The 21,586-nt window shown below is 42.6% G+C and overlaps 1 protein-coding gene across 1 annotated transcript; it reads right to left on the bottom strand.

Annotated features, from left to right (window-relative positions):
* Positions 1–5,601: 5,601 nt before the first annotated feature.
* On the bottom strand, positions 5,602–15,691 carry LOC124712483 (26S proteasome non-ATPase regulatory subunit 10-like). The gene is made up of 3 exons (XM_047242777.1): positions 15,666–15,691; positions 14,967–15,107; positions 5,602–6,190 (listed from the first exon to the last, which is right to left on the bottom strand). The coding sequence occupies exons 1-3, from the start codon at positions 15,689–15,691 to the stop codon at positions 5,602–5,604; spliced, it is 756 nt and encodes a 251-aa protein (XP_047098733.1).
* Between the last annotated feature and the right edge of the window lie 5,895 nt (positions 15,692–21,586).

Here is a 21,586-nt window from a genome sequence, read left to right as displayed (position 1 = left end):
TCACAGAACACTTCATTCTGTATAAATGAATCAACTGCAAAAAAAAAAAAAAAAAAAAAAAAAAATTTGAATATGTATTTTGTCGCGCTATGTCATTAACATACAGCACAAACAGGAAGAGTCACAACATACTTCCCCGTGGCACAATCGCAGTTACCTCTACTTCTTCCACGTCCAAGATAACATGTTGTGTTCTTGCTACAAAATAGTCGAAAACGCAACCTCAAATTTTTTGGTACCGCATAAGATCGTACTTTAGCTAATAACTTAGATGTATTTGTGATGTCAATGCTTCTTGGAAGACAAGAAATGTTGTATGCACTTGTCTGTGATGTTCAGTTTCTTTCACAGAGGTGAAATGTGAGAAGAGCACAGAGTGCATTTTGCTTCATCGATGTCTTTGAAACTCATGTTGGTCGGCAGGGATGAGGTCTTTCTTTTTTGGAGATAATCGTTAATGCAAGCCTAATTTACATTTGCTATCCTATTGACAGATCAACAGTACTTTCTTTTAGTGTAGATGACTCAGATATCGTACATGCAATTTTGAAAAATTTTTCAAATGAAATCTGGTCATAGTGGTATGAATTTTCAGCTGATGACTCCCTCAGTGCAAAACATTAGTGGTACAGCTGTATCGAAGTACTGATGTACGAAAGGATCTTTATCTACAAACGCTGTTGCTGGCATCAGTATGGAATGGTTCAACTTTTATAAAAATTCAGAACAATTATTCCTCTGCAACTGTTGCTGAAAGTTATTAAAACTGTGTAATTTCCATTAATAAGGATATCAACAGTGCATTTAATTAAAGTAACAATAACTTAAATAGACTTTTTCCCTGATTTATGAGCCAAAACAAACAACCTTATCTTCTGTACTGTTAATCTTTTAATTCTCAAGTCTGTGGCAGCATTCTGCCTAATGTGTGCCATATTTTGTATGCTGTGTAGTATAGTATATGTTGCTCTCTTTGTTTGTCGTTAATATGGCGTCTCCATCCTGAAATAAAATTTCAATTCTTTGGATAGTTGTAGTTTGATGACGAAAAATAGACATGACAACATTAAGAACATGTAAGTTTAATTTTTTGTACATGCAGTCATTCATTATTGGCTGTACAACTCCATCTGATAAGTATTTCAGCCGTTTTCGCCGCCAAAAAAAAAATCCTTAATGCATACTCGATTGAGGTTCACTTGGTTTTTGACGGTCTCAAACGGTGTTACATTACATCGCCATTAAATAATAGCTCATAACATAGATTGTAGCTAGTACGTGGAAGTCAGTAGCAGTTGAGACTGCTGATCAGAAATTTTTATTGTTTATTTTGATAAATTGGAAATTTATTTTTATCTTTACTGCCATATTTGAAATTATCTATGTGATGCTTGATCTCTCCGATGGGCCCAAATGAACAGACACCATTTTGATCCTACAACCACTATGATTTAATCAATGTCCAGTGTTCGTATGAGAAAATTATGGTAGACCTGGTTTCGACCTCAGATGTGCTGAACACTGCACACTGAACACTGCACCATCTAGACTCAGTGGTCTTCACAACTGCAGATACTACCCAAGCACCCTTCCTGTCAGACCAAAATTCTCAACTTACTCACACAATACTGACGTAGAGCCCCTTGCCTATTATCCTCATTACCATAAAAAATCGCACAGCACATAAAATGAAGGTGAGAATTCCCAATGATCACTTTAATGGACGGGCACAGCACGCTTGAACTCTGATTGGAATTGGAGAAATGCAGCAAATAACGAGGATAATGGGCAAGGGGCACTACAACAGTTGTTGTTGTTGTTGTTGTAGTCTTCAGTCCTGAGACTGGTTTGATGCAGCTCTCCATGCTACTCTATCCTGTGCAAGCTTCTTCATCTCCCAGTACTTACTGCAACCGACGTCCTTCTGAATCTGCTTAGTGTATTCATCTCTTGGTCTCCCTCTATGATTTTTACCCTCCACACTGCCCTCCAATGCTAAATTTGTGATCCCTTGATGCCTCAGAACATGTCCTACCAACCGGTCCCTTCTTCTTGTCAAGTTGTGCCACAAACTCCTCCCCAATTCTATTCAATACCTCCTCATTAGTTATGTGATCTACCAATCTAATCTTCAGCATTCTTCTGTAGCACCACATTTCGAAAGCTTCTATTCTCTTCTTGTCCAAATTATTTATCGTCCATGTTTCACTTCCATACATGGCTACACTCCATACAAATACTTTCAGAAACGACTTCCTGACACTTAAATCTATACTCAAAGTTAACAAATTTCTCTTCTTCAGAAACGCTTTCCTTGCCATTGCCAATCTACATTTTATATCCACTCTACTTCGACCATCAGTTATTTTGCTCCTCAAATAGCAAAACTCCTTTACTACTTTAAGTGTCTCATTTCTTAATCTAATTCCCTCAGTATCATCCAACTTAATTCGACTTCATTCCGTTATCCTCGTTTTGCTTTTGTTGATGTTCATCTTATATCCTCCTTTCAAGACACTGTCCATTCCGTTCAACTGTTCTTCCAAGTCCTTTGCTGTCCCTGACAGAATTACAATGTCATCGGCAAACCTCAAGTTTTTATTTCTTATCCATGGATTTTAATACCTACTCCGAATTTTTCTTTTAGCTCCTTTACTGCTTGCTCAATATACAGATTTAATAACATCGGGGAGAGGCTACAACCCTGTCTCACTCCCTTCCCAACCACTGCTTCCCTTTCATGTCCCTCGACTCTTATAACTGCCATCTGGTTTCTGTACAAATTGTAAATAGCCTTTTGCTCCCTGTATTTTACCCCTGCCACCTTTATAATTTGAAAAAGAGTATTCCAGTCAACATTGTCAAAAGCTTTCTCCAAGTCTAAAAATGCTAGAAACGTAGGTTTGCCTTTCCTTAATCTTTCTTCTAAGATAAGTCGTAAGGTCAGTATTGCCTCACGTGTTCCAATATTTCTACGGAATCCAAACTAATCTTCCCCAAGGTTGGCTTCTACTAGCTTTTCCATTCATCTGTAAAGAATTCCCATTAGTATTTTGCAGCCGTGGCTTATTAAACTGATAGTTCGGTAATTTTCACATCTGTCAACACCTGCTTTCTTTGGGATTGGAATTATTATATTCTTCTTGAAGTCTGGGGGTATTTCGCCATACATCTTGCTCACCAGATGGTAGAGTTTTGTCAGAACTGGCTCTCCCAAGGCCATCAGTAGTCCTAATGGAATGTTGTCTACTCCCGGGGCCTTGCTTCGAGTCAGGTCTTTCAGTGCTCTGTCAAACTCTTCACGCAGTATTGTATCTCCCATTTCGTCTTCATCTACATTCTCTTCCATTTCCAGAATATTGTCCTCAAGTATGTCGCCCTTGTATAGACCCTCTGATACTCCTTCCACGTTTCTGCTTTCCCTTCTTTGCTTAGAACTGGGTTTCCATTTGAGCTCTTGATATTCATACAAGTGGTTCTCTTTTCTCCAAAGGTCTCTTTAATTTTCCTGTAGGCAGTATCTATCTTACCCCTAGTGAGATAAGCCTCCACATCCTTACATTTGTCCTCTAGCCATCCATGCTTAGCCATTTTGCATTTCCTGTCGATCTCATTTTTGAGACGTTTGTATTCCTTTTTGCCTGCTTCATTTACTGCATTTTTATATTTTCTCTTTTTATCAATTAAATTCAATATTTCTTCTGTTACCCAAGGATTTCTACTAGCCCTAGTCTTTTTACCTACTTGAAGCTCTGCTGCCTTCACTACTTCATCCCTCAAAGCTACCCATTCTTCTTCTACTGTATTTCTTTCCCCCATTTGTGACAATTGTTCCCTTATGCTCTCCCTGAAACTTTGTACAACCTCTGGTTTAATCAGTTTGTGCAGATCCCATCTCCTTAAATTCCCACCTTTTTGAAGTTTCTTCAGTTTTAATCTACAGCTCATAACCAATAGATTGTGGTCAGAGTCGACATCTGCCCCTGGAAATGTCTTACAATTTAATACGTGGTTCCTAAATCTCTGTCTTACCATTATGTAATCTGTCTGATACCTTCTAGTATTTTCAGGATTCTTCCATGTGTACAACCTTCTTTTATGATTCTTGAACCAAGTGTTACAAAAGTAGTGGATGGTAAATGTTGAGAATTTAACCTGACAGGAGGTCTGCTACAGTAGTCTGTGAAGTTGCTATGATCACTGTGTCTGGATGGGGCAGTAGTCAGGACATCTGCCTAGTAAGCAGAAGACTCTGTTTGATATCCCAGTCTAGCACAAATTTGGAACATTCCTCACTGATTTAATCACTGCTCCTTGGCAGCTATATAATTCTTGCCTTTGCCCATGCAGAGCTCTTGTGTGGTATAGCATTGTGTAGAGGAAGAGAAAAAGAGGATGCTCTATGTGTGGACAGTTTTCTGAGAGTCTCGCTGTATGCTGACATAGTTACGTTACTCTGAGACATGTTGCATGCTACTGTTTGTGTCAGCAGAGTGGGAAAGTCGGCTGAGTAATATGCATGACATGTAACACGTCAACCAATCAAAAATTTCTCAAACATTAGTTTTCAGTATGACATTGTAGATGTCTCTCATTGTCCCTCGTGGTATGATAATACTTGTATACTTACAAGTAAGGGATTTGCTGTGCCTACAGGATAATGTAACCAGGAAAATATGAGTCACTCGACACAACTACTGAGCAAAAATCCATTGGAGAATCAGATGAAGCATTGTAATAAGCAGTTCGCTCCATTTTCTAATGTTCTGTTGTTGCTAGAGATGGGGATATAAACTGTGCAGCATTTGCAAACATTTTGTGCTCTACATATTTAAATACCGTATGGGATATTGAGCCTATTTCGGATATATTGTTAATTCTTCAGTTACAGAGTTTTATAGTGTGCAAAATTGTGTATATTTTTAAAACGAGTTATTCAATGTGACGGCGGTTAAGCTATGCTTTGTCAGTGGTGCAAAGAAAGTGTTTTAGAATGGTGTACATGGTATCTGTGTATGAACAGTGTTTTTCATCTGTAAACAATTTCACCTCTGTTGAGAACTGAAAGTTGTGTCAGTTGCCAACAGCTCCTATTTCAACGTGTTTTTAATTTGTAAGGGTTTTATTATAAACTTATTTTCATTTCACTTACTAATTACTGGTGTGCAGTAGAGTATCAATGTAAGAGGTAGACAGTTACAATCGAGAAAATCTCTCAATACTCTACTTCTGAATTTCAGTCAAATATTTGTTGGTAGGTCCATGACAGTGTTGAACTTAGGAACATGCTTTCGCATTTGAGAGAGGTTTAATGGTTCAGTATTTTTTATAATTTCAGAAATGCCCTAAAGCAAATCAAATCTGTGTGGCATTATTTGAAATTGAAATAAGATGATGTTCTAAACATCTATTGGAGAGTTCACTAAAAGCAAAAGCCATACTGGTGTAAAGAGGTAAAAGGGTCTCCCTGAAGTGGGAGTATTGAAATAGTGAATGACCACAGGTTTAAATTAATCATATTCTTTATTTTAATAACGAAGAAAAGTATTGGAATGGAGCGCTCTTCGTTTTACTCCAAAGATGTCGGTAGGACTGCTAGCTTCATCTTAGCATGTCTATCAGCTGCTGGTGGTTGTTCTGCCTGGCGAGGTCCAGTGGTGTTTTCCCCTGGATATTCCTGGCCCTGCGGTCAGCCCCAGCCTCCAGCAGTGCAGATGCCACCCCTGCGTGGCCCTGCAGAGCTGCATCGTGCAGCGGCGTGTCCCCCCACTGATCCCTGGCGTTGTGGTAGGGAGTGGCCGCCAACAGCAGCCGCACCACAGCCTCACGGCCATGGTACCCAGCCAGGTGGAGGGGCGTCCTCTGCTTGCTGTTCCTGGCATTAACCTCTGCCCCTGCTTCCAGCAGCAGCCGCGCCACAGCCTCGTGGCCATGAACTGCAGCCCTGTGCAGGGGCGTCTCCTGCCAGTTGCTGGTCCTGGCGTCCACGTCTGCTCCACCCTCCACCAGGCACCTCGCTGCCTTCACATGTCCCTTCTCTACTGCCCAGTGGAGGGTGGTCCACCTGCTCTCGCGGTCATCCCTCGCCCCGACGGTCGCACCAGCTGCCAGTAGATCCTGCAGCTCATTGACTGCATCCTCCTTCGCTGCCTGAATCAATCTCCTGTTCTTCTCCTTTTCCGGAATGTTCCTGTGCAAAAAGGGGAAATCGTCTCATTTTTTTCCAAGTACACACTTTTGATTAAAAGCACTGCAAAAGAACCTGACATGAGACCAGTTCCAAAAGTATATCTGTCTGATGACCATTGACTAATCTGCAGTTTTCTCCATTTATGTTACAAAACAGTGGGACAGCATAATCCCAAAGTCTTCATCAATTAAAAACTTCTACATTCCATCACTCCCGATATTTAGTCATCACATTCTGTCACATTAATTCCTAACATTGAGTGTTTTGAGCTCAGAATGCTGCTGTTATTGTCATTATCTTCCACAGAAACAGATGCCTTATGAAGAGTCCTCTATGTGCAGAAACCCGTTTTTAATACATCAAAACGTGGCACACGAAACTACTCATTTTATTTAGATACATATAATACTGAAAGGGCAGTGGAAGAGTCAATCCCAGAAAACTCGCCCTTCTAGGCCTCTGCCAAGTCGCCTTCAAAACTGGTTCAAATGGCTCTGAGTACTATGGGACTTAACTACTGAGGTCATCAGTCCCCTAGAACTTAGAACTATTTAAGCCTAACTAAGGACAGCACACACATCCATGCCTGAGGCAGGGCCGGTCGAAGTGGCCTTGCGGTTAAAGGCGCTGCAGTCTGGAACCGCAAGACCGCTACGGTCGCAGGTTCGAATCCTGCCTCGGGCATGGATGTTTGTGATGTCCTTAGGTTAGTTAGGTTTAACTAGTTCTAAGTTCTAGGGGACTAATGACCTAAGCAGTTGAGTCCCATAGTGCTCAGAGCCATTTGAACCATTTTTTGAACCTGAGGCAGGATTCGAACCTGCGAATGTAGCGTTCGCGCGGCTCCGGACTGTAGCACCTAGAACCGCTCGGCCACCCCGGCCGGCAAGTCGCTATCGGTCTGGTGGGAAGAGTAACGTGAGACGGCAGATAACGCGGCGAGAGAAACACTCTAAGGTACAGAAAGTACTCTTCCGTGGCTTGTCGCTTCTAAGTTTTATCTCTTCCAAGCAAGGGAGTAGTGTCTGTACAAAATTAAAAAAAGAAATAAAAAAGAGGGAAGCTGCTGATATTTTGTGATAGTTTGCCTATCCAATACTGCATGACTATCGATTGGAATAAGATCTAGAGAACAACATCAATTAATACAGCAGTGGGAAAACTACAGGCAACATCTAAAATTGCTTGAAAAAATATTTTATGCAACTTGGCAACAAAAGGATCAGAGCGGAAAAAAGTGAGCTCGTGATAGAGCATTAGATGGAAGACCTACTAAATGGGATTTTGAACCTATTGGAAACGACTTTAGCAATAGTGCACAGCAAGACTTTGGGACCAGGACCGAGTAACATTGACTATTCATTGATCCAACATATGCTGGAGAAGGGACGATTTCATTTATTGAATAGCTTTGAGAACGGACCAACCAAATCTACAGCCCAGAAATGAAGACTTCTCGGATCTATAGCTGTTTTAGAGGGACTTATACGCAAAAGAATTGCAAGAAAAAAAATTTGTCACACTCCAGCAATGATGCAGTTGAAATACTACTATGCCAACATACCGAAATTATCTATTATACTGCATTATAGAAGCAACGCAGGAGATTTCCGCATAAAGAAGGCGACCATCATATTACAGCTTAAGGTGCACAATAGCATAAAGGCAAATGAAAATGTAGACAAGCTGCCCAGGAAAGCTCTTTACATCGCTGCAGCGAAACATGATGAAGTGCCACCCGACCATTATCTTCATGCCATAAAAACTACAATCAGGGCCTGATGGAATGAAAATCTCCAACGCTTTTATGACATCGGATGTAGACACTATACCCCAGCGGCAGCTAATCTCCCATGAAGCCCCAAGTACCAAAATCGAAGGTACAACAGAAACTTTGCACTGAGGTGACAAAAGTCGTGGGATGCCCCCTAATACTGTGTCCTTTTGCCCTGCATAGTGCAGCGGCTCGGTGTGGCAAGGACTAAACATGTTGTTGGAAGGCTCTTGCGGAAATAATGAACCATGCCTCCACAGCCGTCCGCAACCGCGAAAGTGTTGCCGATGCAGGAATTTATGTACGAGTATGTTCCATAAATTTTCGACGGGATTCACGTCGGGCGCTAGAATTCTCCAAATTATTCTTCAAACCTATCACAAAAAATTGTAGCCCAGTGACATGGAGACCATGTGAATCCATTCATGGACTTCATATTCCCAGAATACGATGGAATATGGGTGGATGACAATGCGTCATATAGCCGGGCATAATCATTTTCAGTCAATGATCGGTCCAGTAGGATTAGAGGACCGAGTGCATTCCATGTAAATATAGCTCAAACAATTGTGGTGCCTTCACCAGCATGCACGGTGCCTTGTTGGCAATTTGGGTCCATGGTTTCGTTAGGCTTGCGCCACACTTGAACCCTACAATCAGCTGTTCACAATTGAAATCGGGACTCATCCGACCAGCCCGCGGATTTCCAGTCGTCTAGTGTCCAACTGATATTGTCAAGTGCCCTGGAGGGCGCTGCAGGCGGTGTTCTGCTGTTGGCAGAGCCACTCTGCCCGTTAACGCCAAATTTCGCTGCACCGCCCTAATAGATACGTTCGTCGTACGTCCGATATCTCTGAGCTTATTTCACGTTGTGTTGCTTGTCTGTTAACACTGACAACTCTACGCAAATGACGCTGCTCTCGGTCTTCAAGCGAAGTCCGTCGGCCACTGCGTTGTCCGTGGTGAGAGGTAATGTGTGAAATGTGGCATTCTCCGCACACACTTGACACTACTGATCTCGGAATACTAAATTCCCTAACGAATTCCGAAAAGGAATGTCCCGTGCGTCTAGCTCCAAAGACCCTTCCGCATTCATTTAATTCGCGTCGTGCGGCCGTAATCACGTCGGAAACTTTTCCACATGAATCACATAAGTGCAGATAACAAAAAATGGTTCAAATGGCTCTGAGCACTATGGGACTTAACTTCTGAGGAACTACTTAAACCTAACTAACCTAAGGACATCACACACACCCATGCCAGAGGCAGGATTCGAACTTGCGACCGTAGCGGTTGCGCGGTTCCAAAATGTAGCGCCTAGAACCGCTCGGCCACACAGACCGGCACTACAGATAACAGCTCGCCACTGCACTGCCCTTTTATACCTCGTGTACTTGATACTGCCGCCATCTACATATGTGTGTATTGTTTTCCCGTGACCTTTGTCACCTTAGTTTATAGTAACATTGGCACGTCTTCGCTTCAATCACGGGACATTCCGCCAAATGTCTACTACCTGAAAATGATCAACTCTTCTTCATGTGAATGCGGAAGTAAAGAAAATGTTAATCACATTTTCTTCGGGTGCCACAGAATGAATCCAGAATCTGCGAAACTATTACAGTACCTGATGTCCTCTGTAGATGCTTTGCCTACAAACATTAAGATCCTTCTAGCAAGAGAATGACAGAAGTGAACAGCTGTTGTACATGTTTGTAACAGCTGCTCAAATTGGAATATAGAATTATTTTGCAATACAGTAAATACGTTAATTTTCTTAGATCATTACCTTACGGAAGGCTATACACAATCGTTTTCCCTCCCTCTATTTGCTAGTGCAAATTCAGCATACATTAGCTTTCAGGGTCTGTATGAGGATGTAGGTGTGAATGTACACTACTCCTCCACATTTTATTGTGATTTTAAATGTGGATTTTCCTGCTATGTTTTGGGTTTTGTGTTTTACTGTCAGACACTAACCTGAGCCACGTGGAAACCATTTTGTTTAACGACTGTTAATATTCTGTTTCAAGCTACTGAATCTCTGACGCTTGTCGCTTAGTGTACTTCAGTGCTAGCGCCCTCTACCAGCTGTAGCTCTTGTTTTTGTAAATATTGGTCGACCTCATGCTACTGTTAGCCTAGCTCATACATCTGCGTGTACAAATTCTGTCAGGCTCCACTCGTATGAGAATATTTCTAATGGTATGTTGTAGCTGTTGGTCATGTTATTCTTTTTACTTATCGTTCAGCCAAGTGAACCTATCATTGTTACATTTCTTTTGTATTTTGTAACTCGTTTGATGATAGCAGGACAAAATTAGTTATTGTGTGGGCAGTGCGTTGGTAAAAAGGGCGTTTAATAAACTGCCCGACGTTATTTGATATTCGTTTACAGACTTTATGTCTTCAATGGATAACCATAAATTCTCGTGTCATAGAACATCTTTTCGAGCATTCTCTCAATTTTATACCCCCAACTAACTGATATCACGCTTTCCAGATTGTGACAGTATCTAAGTTCTAATAGCATACTCCTTTCAGCTACGTTAGAAAATTTCGTGTTTATGGTAGTTCCATCAGTCGTCTAACATTCTGCGTGGTGTCTGTTGGTTCTAAGTCGTGTCTCCCTACCACTTTCGCGCAACGACGCTCTGAGCGTGTTTTTTAGGGAATTGACTAGTTTGAACCTGGGACCTGTTGCTGGTAAGGAGACGCCAGACCACACATGACATGTAGAGTTCAGAAGAGTTCAGTGAGACTAGCGATGATATAATCAAATACTTAATGATTTCAGCGTCTGCTCCACTGCACTCCCTCTAAAAGAATCTTAATACTAACCAAGTTTAGTCGAAGGGATTCAAGGCTTTGCTATTTTTAATTAGCTGGTGAACTAACGTCGCAAAAGCAGTTAAGTTTACCACTGGAAGTTTTACTCCACTCACAAAACATTGTTTATAAATTGCGCTATTGATGAAAGGAAATGTTTAATACAGGATGATAAAAACCAAATACTTTCATCAAAAATGTGAACCAATATTCCATGAATGGGTTTCCAAGTTCTACAATGAATCGAAGGATGACCTACGCCATATCACATCTATAATCTAGATTTAAATTAAGTTTCATAAAAGAGAAAACTACCAGAATGGTCTAAAGTGACCCTCAATTATCTTTAATTGCTTATTTAACTTGTCGTAAATTAGAGTGGCTGATGAGTGGCTTCTCAATAATTATATAACAGAAAAATCATCACGTTTCAGATTTTAACTTCCAGTACCAAATGTGAATACTATGATGTTTAATTGACGATCGACACAAGTGTTACGTAAAAAGGGGATGTAACAGATGATATTCCTGGAGTTTTGAGTGAATCCTTATGCGCTATTATGCAGCATTGCGTGCGTTCATTACCTTGTCGTTGGTTAGGCAGCGTCAGGGGGCGGTGGGCCGCGCAGCTCCACACACCTCGCCGTCTCGGTAGCAACTCCCTAACTTCTCTTTACTACAATTTACTGAAGTGGGTTTGCTCACTCGTTGATCGTATTACTTTGGTTAATTTAATGTCAGGATTTATTCGGAGCTATGTGACATACTGCCGGATTTGCTATCATGTCAGGGTTTTCATGGAAGGTGTGGATTTGCCTGAAATCATGTCAGGGTTTTCATGGAAGGTGTTGGATTTACCTGACACCTTACAGTCGGGAATTCTTTTATAGTGAATTTTCACGCCTACCCATTTGATGTACGTCATTAAAATTTGATTTTTTTGCAGATCTCTCTTCTTTTTTGCAGCAAACGTATTTCATCGGTGTATTCCTTAGATATATCTAGATAGTGAAAGCCTGGAGACCTTGTAATGTCTCAAGATGTGTTTCCACGTCAGTAGCATGTAATGTTGCTGACAGTAGCCAGTCCCATCGAACAGAGCTTTTTAATTGTTAAGCTCTCCATTAACATTGATTCTGTATTCCGCATTCTACATTTCCCACCTGTGCGTTAAGTCCCATTCTGTTCACAGTTTTAATATAAAATTGTGTTTTAACTCAATCATACACGATGTCACGTCATGGATTGTGGGGAAACCATATCAGAACAGAATCGAAGCGTATGAGATGTGTTACAGGCCACTATTGAAAATTATGTTAACTGATAAGGTAAGGGATGAGGAGGTTCTGCACAGAACCTGAGAGGAAAGGAATATATGAAAAGTACTGACAAGAAGAAGGGATGGGATGATAGGACATCTGTTAACATATCAGGGAATAACTTCCGTGGTATTATAGGGAATGGTATAGGTTAAAAACTATAGAGGAAGACAGAGATGGGAATACATCCAGCAAATAGCTGAGGACGTAGGTTGCAAATACTACTGCGAGCTGAAAAGGTGGCACAAGAGAGGAATTCGAGGCGGGCCACTGATGACTCAAAAACCACGAAATTTATGGTTAGTTGTGATTTGTAGATTGAGGTGGGAGATAAAATATACCTGTTTACTCTGCCAGTAGATCTGAAGTGCTCCTAACTGTAGTTGTTCTGAGTTGTGACATAGATTCTCTTCTGAAGTGATTTTAATCGGACTGGATGTCGACATTCAGCAATCTTACTGTGGTGGTCCTCTTTTGTTCCTTGCGAGTAAGTATTAGCTCGGCAAAGTTTCATCATATGTACGTGTAAACTAACCGCCACTTGTCGCTCATGGCAGTGGTCATTGGCAGTTGGATCGATCGGTTGGTCGGTCGCGCACTGAGACACAAGATGACTTGTCTGTCTTGAGCGTCGGCGCACGTGAGGTCGCCACGTGAGTCCAGTGGGCCGCGGCGTATAGCGGCCGGTGCGAGCTGCGACGCCGTGAGACGGTAGATCGGCGCGCCTACCTGCGTCCGTTGAAGCGGCTGGTAGCGGACGGTTCGGGGGAGCGATTTGGGGGGTGCTGCGCCAGGTCTTCTCGAGAAATCTCAGTTTATTAGAAGTTAAATTCTACTTCTTTTCTTGGTGAGGTCACTAGCCGTTATGCTTTGCGGTCGTCCCACCATTCGTTTCCGTTTGCCCACCCGCAGGAAGGAGGTTGTTTATAAAGTGAGTGGTCCGCTTTTCCTTTGTGGAGTAGGGGCGCGTTAGAGCAACCTACGGTTCATGTTGTTCGGTAATCTCCCTAAAAATCTACCGTACGTTAGTAGCTGCCCCTGTCATGTTTGTCGGATTTCGTGTGTTAACGAATTTGTTGCTTGGAGTGTAACGGCCTAATACCTGAAATACGTTTCGATCTTTGGAAACTTTGATATTATTGCTCATGATCTTGAGAGGCGGTATCTGTGTATTGTAGAACATCTTAACTATTGTTTGGCCAACCTTGTAGAATTTTATATAAGATTGCATTTCATGGGCTTTTATTTAAATGATCATTTTAGTATATAAAGTTGCCACCCATTCACCGTAAGACTTTTCTTAGAAGTTAAAATCGAGTTGCACCTTCGGTGGCAAGGTTAATATTTTAATTGTTTGCGTTTTGTACCATTTCCATCCCTCCTACGGGGGTGCGTAGTTTGTGTGCTTATGTAAATTGTAAAACTCTTAGTTTAAAGTTATCTGGTGTGTTGCAAATTTGCACCAGTGTAGTCTTTCAGAGGCTCTAGTCAGCGACCGTAACTACGGCCATGTCAAAAGGGGGCGGCAAGGTTCTCTGCCCGAAAGCTCATACAGTCAAAACTTGTTTCTTTCTACCTCTGAATAAATTGTAGCTTTGATATTTAGAGGGTGCTTTCTGATTATAATTTTAAATCTGTTTCTTAAAAAAATGCTTTTAGGCACTATTAAAGTGAAGAAAATTCCCATTTGTTAAAAGGAATTTGGTTACGATTTCGTCAGTTACTCCCTGGCAACTACTTCCCTGTTTACATAGTGTGATTAAATGTGTTAATGTTCTTGATGAATCGCTAGTAAATAAAATAAATTCATAAGAATATTCTTTGAAAATAAATCACAGTTCAGTCACCTTATCCATTACGCCTTCTGAGCACGCCTGCATATGTGACTCCTTTTCATTGAGCTTTATGTCTCCACGTTTGATTCTGAAACACTACCACCAGTGCTTCTTAGCTGCATCTCTCGTAGTAGGGTAGCCCACCATCCTCTAAAGACTTCGTTCCCCCAGTTGTGTTACTGCCACGTACCCTGTGGTGAACTTCACAATCTAATGTATTTAAAACGAGTATGGGATTATCATGATGGTGCATAAGTTCATAGCGTTTTTGTTTTTCATGATGGTATTCCTGTTACTATGCGTTTATCCATCGACTGTCATTTTTACTTCCTGTGGATACTTGAGAATACATACTGTCATTGTGTGATTTGTAGATAGTACGTGGAGCTGTGGACGCCAGAAATGGAGAGCAAGAGAATAAATTTGAGTCCAAAAGAGGGTTGACAGCTGGGGAGACAGCTAGAAACTTTTGTACCGTGTGTGGGGATAATGCCATTGGACAGTGCATGGCTCGAAAACAGTTTTCTGGTTTTAAAGGAGGGTCTACGCTCAAGTAGACCTCCATGTTTGATGAAGATCATTAAGCGCATTAATCTACAATGATCCACGTCAATTTACTCTAGAACTGGCAAATGTAATGAACTGTGACTATTACACAATCGTGCGACATGTGCATGCAAAGGGGAAGGTTCAAAATTCGGGTGTATGGGTACTGCGTGTTCTAAGGCAAAATCACAAAAGCCAGCGGCTTGACATATATGCATCTCTGCTTGCTAGTTACAGTGAATGAAACCTTCTGTCCTGAACTAAATATAATGCACACTGTGAACCCAGAGAGGGATGTGGAGAATCAATTTCATCCATGGCTAATCGCCACCTGAATTTATAGAAGGAATAAGTTCTCTCGATAACTGTTGCCTCTATGTTATAAAATATGCACTACAGTGCCATTCGATTTCCTCACACACAACTCCTCGTTGATGCCCCCACAAGTCGCACTGTGTAGTGGCGGAACTCACCGCAGGCGAGAGACGGCAGAGTCATCTGGCGGAGGAGCAGTGCGGCTGGCCGTGGACGGCGCAGCAGTGGCAGGGGTGCGGCCACGGTCTCCCTGCGGCCCACTGCCGGGGCGCGGACTGCCGTCTGCAGAGGCCGGCGCGCTGCAAAGACAGACAGGCAGGGTGTGGTAAACTCTGTCCACTTGGATGCCAGGGGACAGCTTACTACATACATTGCTGCTGGGGGTTCGGTTTCACACGAAAAACAGAACACACACAGCCAATGACAGTAGTGGGTCTGCCTAGATGAAAAACTTACCCAGGATCTAATCTCATTACACACGCTTCTGTTGAGTTCCTCAGACCAGTAACTTACCATAACAAACGACAAAAGAAAGTACAAATGGAATGTAGATGCAACGACATCAGTTATACTAGAGTAATACGAGAACAGTTCGAAAACATGACAAGAATCACACGGAAACTGCAACAGCAATAACCTTTGAATGTGGTACTGTTGGTGCTCGAAGCTCATGTGTTAGGGACCAGGCTGTAGGAGTCTCACGTAATAGCCAGGGGGCAGCACCTTTCGAACAGACTGACGAAGGAAGTTCAGGCAAGTAAAGTGCACAGAATTTGTGATGCAAAGGAGTTATTCAAATAACATTCTTAAACCTGCAGCACTTTAATTTTCATCACAGAAATTGAAACATTTCTCACTGCAAAATTTCATTCACATTGGCCATGGGGCCTCTCACGGAACAGGTGAACGTAAAATGTCATCTGAACAAAGTCGAATAATAGTGACAGGAAAAACTATACACGATCTGTAAATTCATTCACGCCTGACAACTAATCAGATGTTGTGACTCCAATGAAATACAAAATTCCGTTTCACTACTGTACTCAGGGTAATCATATTTACTAGTTTGTGAATAGGAGATTTCCTTGGGAATAAAGGAGTCAATCTGAATGGAAATAATGAGCATGTGTCTACATATGGCAATGGACGAAGTCCACTTCTCTAAAGACTCATGAAATCGTGATTACAGATAAAATGTTGTGAATGTCAGCTACGACTGGTGCCACAGAGCACAAGATACAGGTTAATGTCTGGTACCTGAGAGATAACCACTGAAGTTGCCATGTACTGGCGTGTGTGTGTATACAGGACCTTTATTTTATTTTCAAGACTACATATATCGAAAACGATGCATTGCACAAAGAAAAAATGTTATAGCTGAAAAGCCAATATTAAGAAAGGAGACATCTGTTTTTGCTACAACTGGCCACCTCCAAACCATCCCTCCAGCGTTGGTGGGGCCCACTTTCTCTTTTCAAATAGGAATCCACCATTTTTATTGCTTATTCGGATTCTGCGTCAAAACATTCATGTGGGTTACCAAACCATTGTTCCCCATTCGCGTAATAACACATATCAAGTGTGGCTGCTTTTTCACTCAAAAACCGACGTATTCGATGATATGTTTTTGTTTTGTAACGGTTGATGTTGATGTTAACACATTACTAGAGAGCTGCAAATGGAATTGTACAGTACGAATAATACGGCTAGGCATTGATTCTATGGTAATATAGTTTTAAATTTCCTATTGGGTTGAGTAAATCGGAGAAAGACGAAGGTAATGAGAAGTAGTAGAAATGAGGACAGCGAGAAGCTTAACATCAGGATTGATGGTCACGAAGTCAATGAAGTTAAAGAATTCTGCTACCTAGGCAGTAAAATAACCAATGATGGACAGAGCAAGGAGGACATCAAAAGCAGACTCGCTGTGGCAAAAAAGGCATTTCTGGCCAAGAGAAGTCTACTAATATCAGATACCGGCCTTAATTTGAGGAAGAAATTTCTGAGGATGTACGTCTGGAGTACAGCATTGTATGGTAGTGAAACATGGACTGTGGGAAAACCGGAACAGAAGAGAATCAAAGCATTTGAGATGTGGTGCTATAGACGAATGTTGAAAATTAGGTGGACTGATAAGATAAGGAATGAGGAGGCTCTACGCAGAATTGGAGAGGAAAGGAATATGTGGAAAATACTGATAAGGAGAAGGGACAGGATGATAGGACATCTGCTAAGACATGAGGGAAAGACTTCCATGGTACTAGAGGGAGCTGTAGAGGGCAAAAACTGTAGAGGAAGACAGAGATTGGAATACGTCAAGCAAATAATTGAGGACATAGGTTGCAAGTGCTACTCTGAGATGAAGAGGTTAGCACAGGAAAGGAATTCGTGGCGGGCCGCATCAAACCAGTCAGTAGACTGATGATCAAAAAAAAAAAAAAATTCGGTTGACTTTGGTGAGTCCCCACACTGAAATCCCGCTATTATGGTCAATCATTTCGGTTTGTGTTTTGATCCAACTGCCGTAACTCTCGCACTGAGTGCTACATGGCTGCCGTCACAATACAGACCACAGCTACTGTACTAAGGTAAAATGTCCAGAAGTGATAGTGGCAGGCGCACCTGCCACGGATACTCACCAAAATCGAGCACCCCAGTGGTGAGAGGCTAGGAGACTCACTGAGATTAAGCATTCTGATGGGAACACAAAGCTATTACATCCTTGTCGTTGTCCCTGCATCAAGCTACATGGACGAGTAGTTTATAGCCAGACATAGACACGGCTAACCACATTGTGCCGTGAAGTCAAATTGTTAGCTCTAAAATAAATTTCGAAGATAAATATCGGACCTTTAAGGCACTAAGGTTTACATTTACAATGTAGAATCAAATGTGTCGGTTCTTAATTGCACATACTGGAACACTTCATATTCGACAATTACAACATCACTTACAGTGTGTGGGAAACAATAGTTGGGTTACCCATAAGTATGTTTTGGCGCAGATTCCGAACATGCAATAAAAATGGGGAATTCGTGTTTCAAAATGCAAGTTTAGCTCATCCACGCATGAGGGTACACATATACACTCCTGGAAATTGAAATAAGAACACCGTGAATTCATTGTCCCAGGAAGGGGAAACTTTATTGACACATTCCTGGGGTCAGATACATCACATGATCACACTGACAGAACCACAGGCACATAGACACAGGCAACAGAGCATGCACAATGTCGGCACTAGTACAGTGTATATCCACCTTTCGCAGCAATGCAGGCTGCTATTCTCCCATGGAGACGATCGTAGAGGTGCTGGATGTAGTCCTGTGGAACGGCTTGCCATGCCATTTCCACCTGGCGCCTCAGTTGGACCAGCATTCCTGCTGGACGTGCAGACCGCGTGAGACGACGCTTCATCCAGTACCAAACATGCTCAATGGGGGACAGATCCGGAGATCTTGCTGGCCAGGGTAGTTGACTTACACCTTCTAGAGCACGTTGGGTGGCACGGGATACATGCGGACATGCATTGTCCTGTTGGAACAGCAAGTTCCCTTGCCGGTCTAGGAATGGTAGAACGATGGGTTCGATGACGGTTTGGATGTACCGTGCACTATTCAGTGTCCCCTCGACGATCACCAGTGGTGTACGGCCAGTGTAGGAGATCGCTCCCCACACCATGATGCCGGGTGTTGGCCCTGTGTGCCTTGGTCGTATGCAGTCCTGATTGTGGCGCTCACCTGCACGGCGCCAAACACGCATACGACCATCATTGGCACCAAGGCAGAAGCGACTCTCATCGCTGAAGACGACACGTCTCCATTCGTCCCTCCATTCACGCCTGTCGCGACACCACTGGAGGCGGGCTGCACGATGTTGGGGGGTGAGCGGAAGACGGCCTAATGGTGTGCGGGACCGTAGCCCAGCTTCATGGAGACGGTTGCGAATGGTCCTCGCCGATACCCCAGGAGCAACAGTGTCCCTAATTTGCTGGGAAGTGGCAGTGCGGTCCCCTACGGCACTGCGTAAGATCCTACGGTCTTGGCGTGCATCCATGCGTCGCTGCGGTCCGGTCCCAGGTCGACGGGCACGTGCACCTTCCGACGACCACTGGCGACAACGTCGATGTACTGTGGAGACCTCACGCCCCACGTGTTGAGCAATTCGGCGGTACGTCCACCCGGCCTCCCGCATGCCCACTATATGCCCTCGCTCAAAGTCCGTCAACTGCACATACGGTTCACGTCCACGCTGTCGCGGCATGCTACCAGTGTTAAAGACTGCGATGGAGCTCCGTATGCCACGGCAAACTGGCTGACACTGACGGCGGCGGTGCACAAATGCTGTGCAGCTAGCGCCATTCGACGGCCAACACCGCGGTTCCTGGTGTGTCCGCTGTGCCGTGCGTGTGATCATTGCTTGTACAGCCCTCTCGCAGTGTCCGGAGCAAGTATGATGGGTCTGACACACCCGTGTCAATGTGTTCTTTTTTCCATTTCCAAGAGTGTATAATATTGTACCATACTATGTACAGAGATCAGTGTACTGGTTGTTTTCTCTACTTTGACTCGAACAGTCTTTGCGCAAACACACTGCAAACCTTCGGACCTGACGTTCCCTGCGCTCTTGCACAGTCGTAAATACACCATTAAGTGGACTGTGCCTGTCAGTATAGACTGTCCATTTTGTGGCCAGCCGACCGCTGTGGCTGAGCGGTTCTAAGCGCTGCTGCTGCTGGTACGGTCTCACGTTCGAATCCTGCCTTGGGCAGGACGTGTGTGATATCCTTAGGTTAGTTAGGTTTAAGTAGTTCTAAGTTCTAGCGGACTGCTGACCTCAGATGTTAAGTCCCATAGTGCTTAGGGACAACTGAACCATTTGTTTTGGTGGCCACATTTCCACAATCAGACACCCGATCTGTTGCTGCCCAGGGGAAAATAAGGATTAATGACTTGCTCCTGCCACATATAATTTGACGTACGAACCAACCTAAAAATATACTATTTCTAATAGATGTAATTATTAGTCTGTGAATGAAGCAAAGGTGATGTTTGTAATTTCTCTTTATGTGATCTAGAAACCTGGGCAATTAATTAACTATTGACACATCATGAAGACCACTGGAAACATGCAAGTGTTAAGACTGGGAAGTTGTGTGGGAAACTGATGTTATCGTAAGCAAGTGTACAAATAAGACGCAGTGGTGCATAACACCAGATTCAATGAAGAAGGTATTGCTTATGAGCTTCAACATGGATCCTATTTCAGTTATCAAGAGTATTTACGAACTTTACTTTGAACAACACACGTAGAATTAGATTTAAAGCTAATGAGTGTTAGAATATCTGGAAATGACAGCTGCAGTGGTAAACATTTCGTTTTTAAATTTATTTTCGTTAGGTGCTTTTGAGACTGAGATATTTCTCATTCAGTTGTCTTTTGTAAACCAGTTAGGCTGATTAGGCAACGTTATATGAAAGGTAAGAACTGCAGTTTACTATGCAGCTCATGAACTATGGCATAAATATTTAAACATATCTGAAAATAATTTTTTTTTAAATTACAAGGATCTTGTTGGGAGTATTTATGCTGTGAGACGGTATGTAAAAGATAATATTGGGATTTGAACATTTCATCAATGTTGCATCTGTTTTGGAGATGGATCAGCTAGAATAAAAGATGACATAGGGAAGGTCCCAGCAGAAAGACATAGAGCAGAATTCTTCAAATAGCCTTAGCCTTTAGTAACACAATAGAGACATTCAACCAACACAGGGACAATCAAGGAGAGATTTGATGGCTGCTATTCAAAGAAGTAAGCAGAGCATTTTGATGAACAGAGCTTCCTCCCAGTTTGTGTAATGGAAGGGAGTGTACTTAGCTACTGCATGCATCCTGAGAAACAATTGAACAGAAACAGGTAGAAATGTGAATACCTGCCCTGATGCTGCGGTTTTGTTCTTAGGACTGGCTTGTTGTATCATGAGGTGGGCCAAGAATATATAGGGAGTAAGTAGCTACGCCATCCACCACATGTGCTTATGTTAACTTCTTTACTGGAGTCTTATTTTCGTGCTTTGACTCGGAACCACACACTTCTTAGGGCCTAGCATGCTTCTTAAAACTTAACTGCTTCAACTGGGGAAAGTAAGGGAATTTTTTTACGGAAAATATACTCTTACTACATATGTCTAGCAAGAAAGCAAATGAGAGATGCACAATATGCAAATGTGGGAATAGTGATTACCCTGTCCATTTAGTTTACTACACCTATCCCAGAGGTTAACATTTACTGTGTGGTAACAGCAGAAATGAGAAATTACAGACACGTTGGCGGCGTCCTTGAGCTGTGCTGCAGCCAGCTACCGAGTACATAGTGCTGGTATTCGGTTAAAGACATGCTCCCCATCTTCACCCCTGTACATAACATGACGCCATTTGTATTATCTCCTTGTCGTCAGCAGCAGAGGAACCCAACAACAATAAACACTCATTTGCGTCAACAGGTTAACAGTGACCCTGTACAGGACACAGAACATGGTCTGCACACTTTCTTGACCAGGCTGCAAACTGTAAACATCACTGTGTCTGCCTCTGTCTTGAGCAGCACATACTTGTCTCCACAGTGGTTCCTGCTCTGTCCACAGTCAATGTACTTTTTGTTCAGAGGCTTTATGTCGGAATCTAAGTGACTGGTTGTTCCACACATAAAATTTAACAGAACTGATGATTGTACATAGATTCAAAGTAATTTATAAGGCTACGAAAAATTTCTCTC

The sequence above is a fragment of the Schistocerca piceifrons genome, chromosome 8 (genome assembly GCF_021461385.2).
Source record: "Schistocerca piceifrons isolate TAMUIC-IGC-003096 chromosome 8, iqSchPice1.1, whole genome shotgun sequence".
Lineage (NCBI taxonomy): Eukaryota > Metazoa > Arthropoda > Insecta > Orthoptera > Acrididae > Schistocerca > Schistocerca piceifrons.
This window is presented reverse-complemented; position numbering and strand designations above follow the sequence as displayed.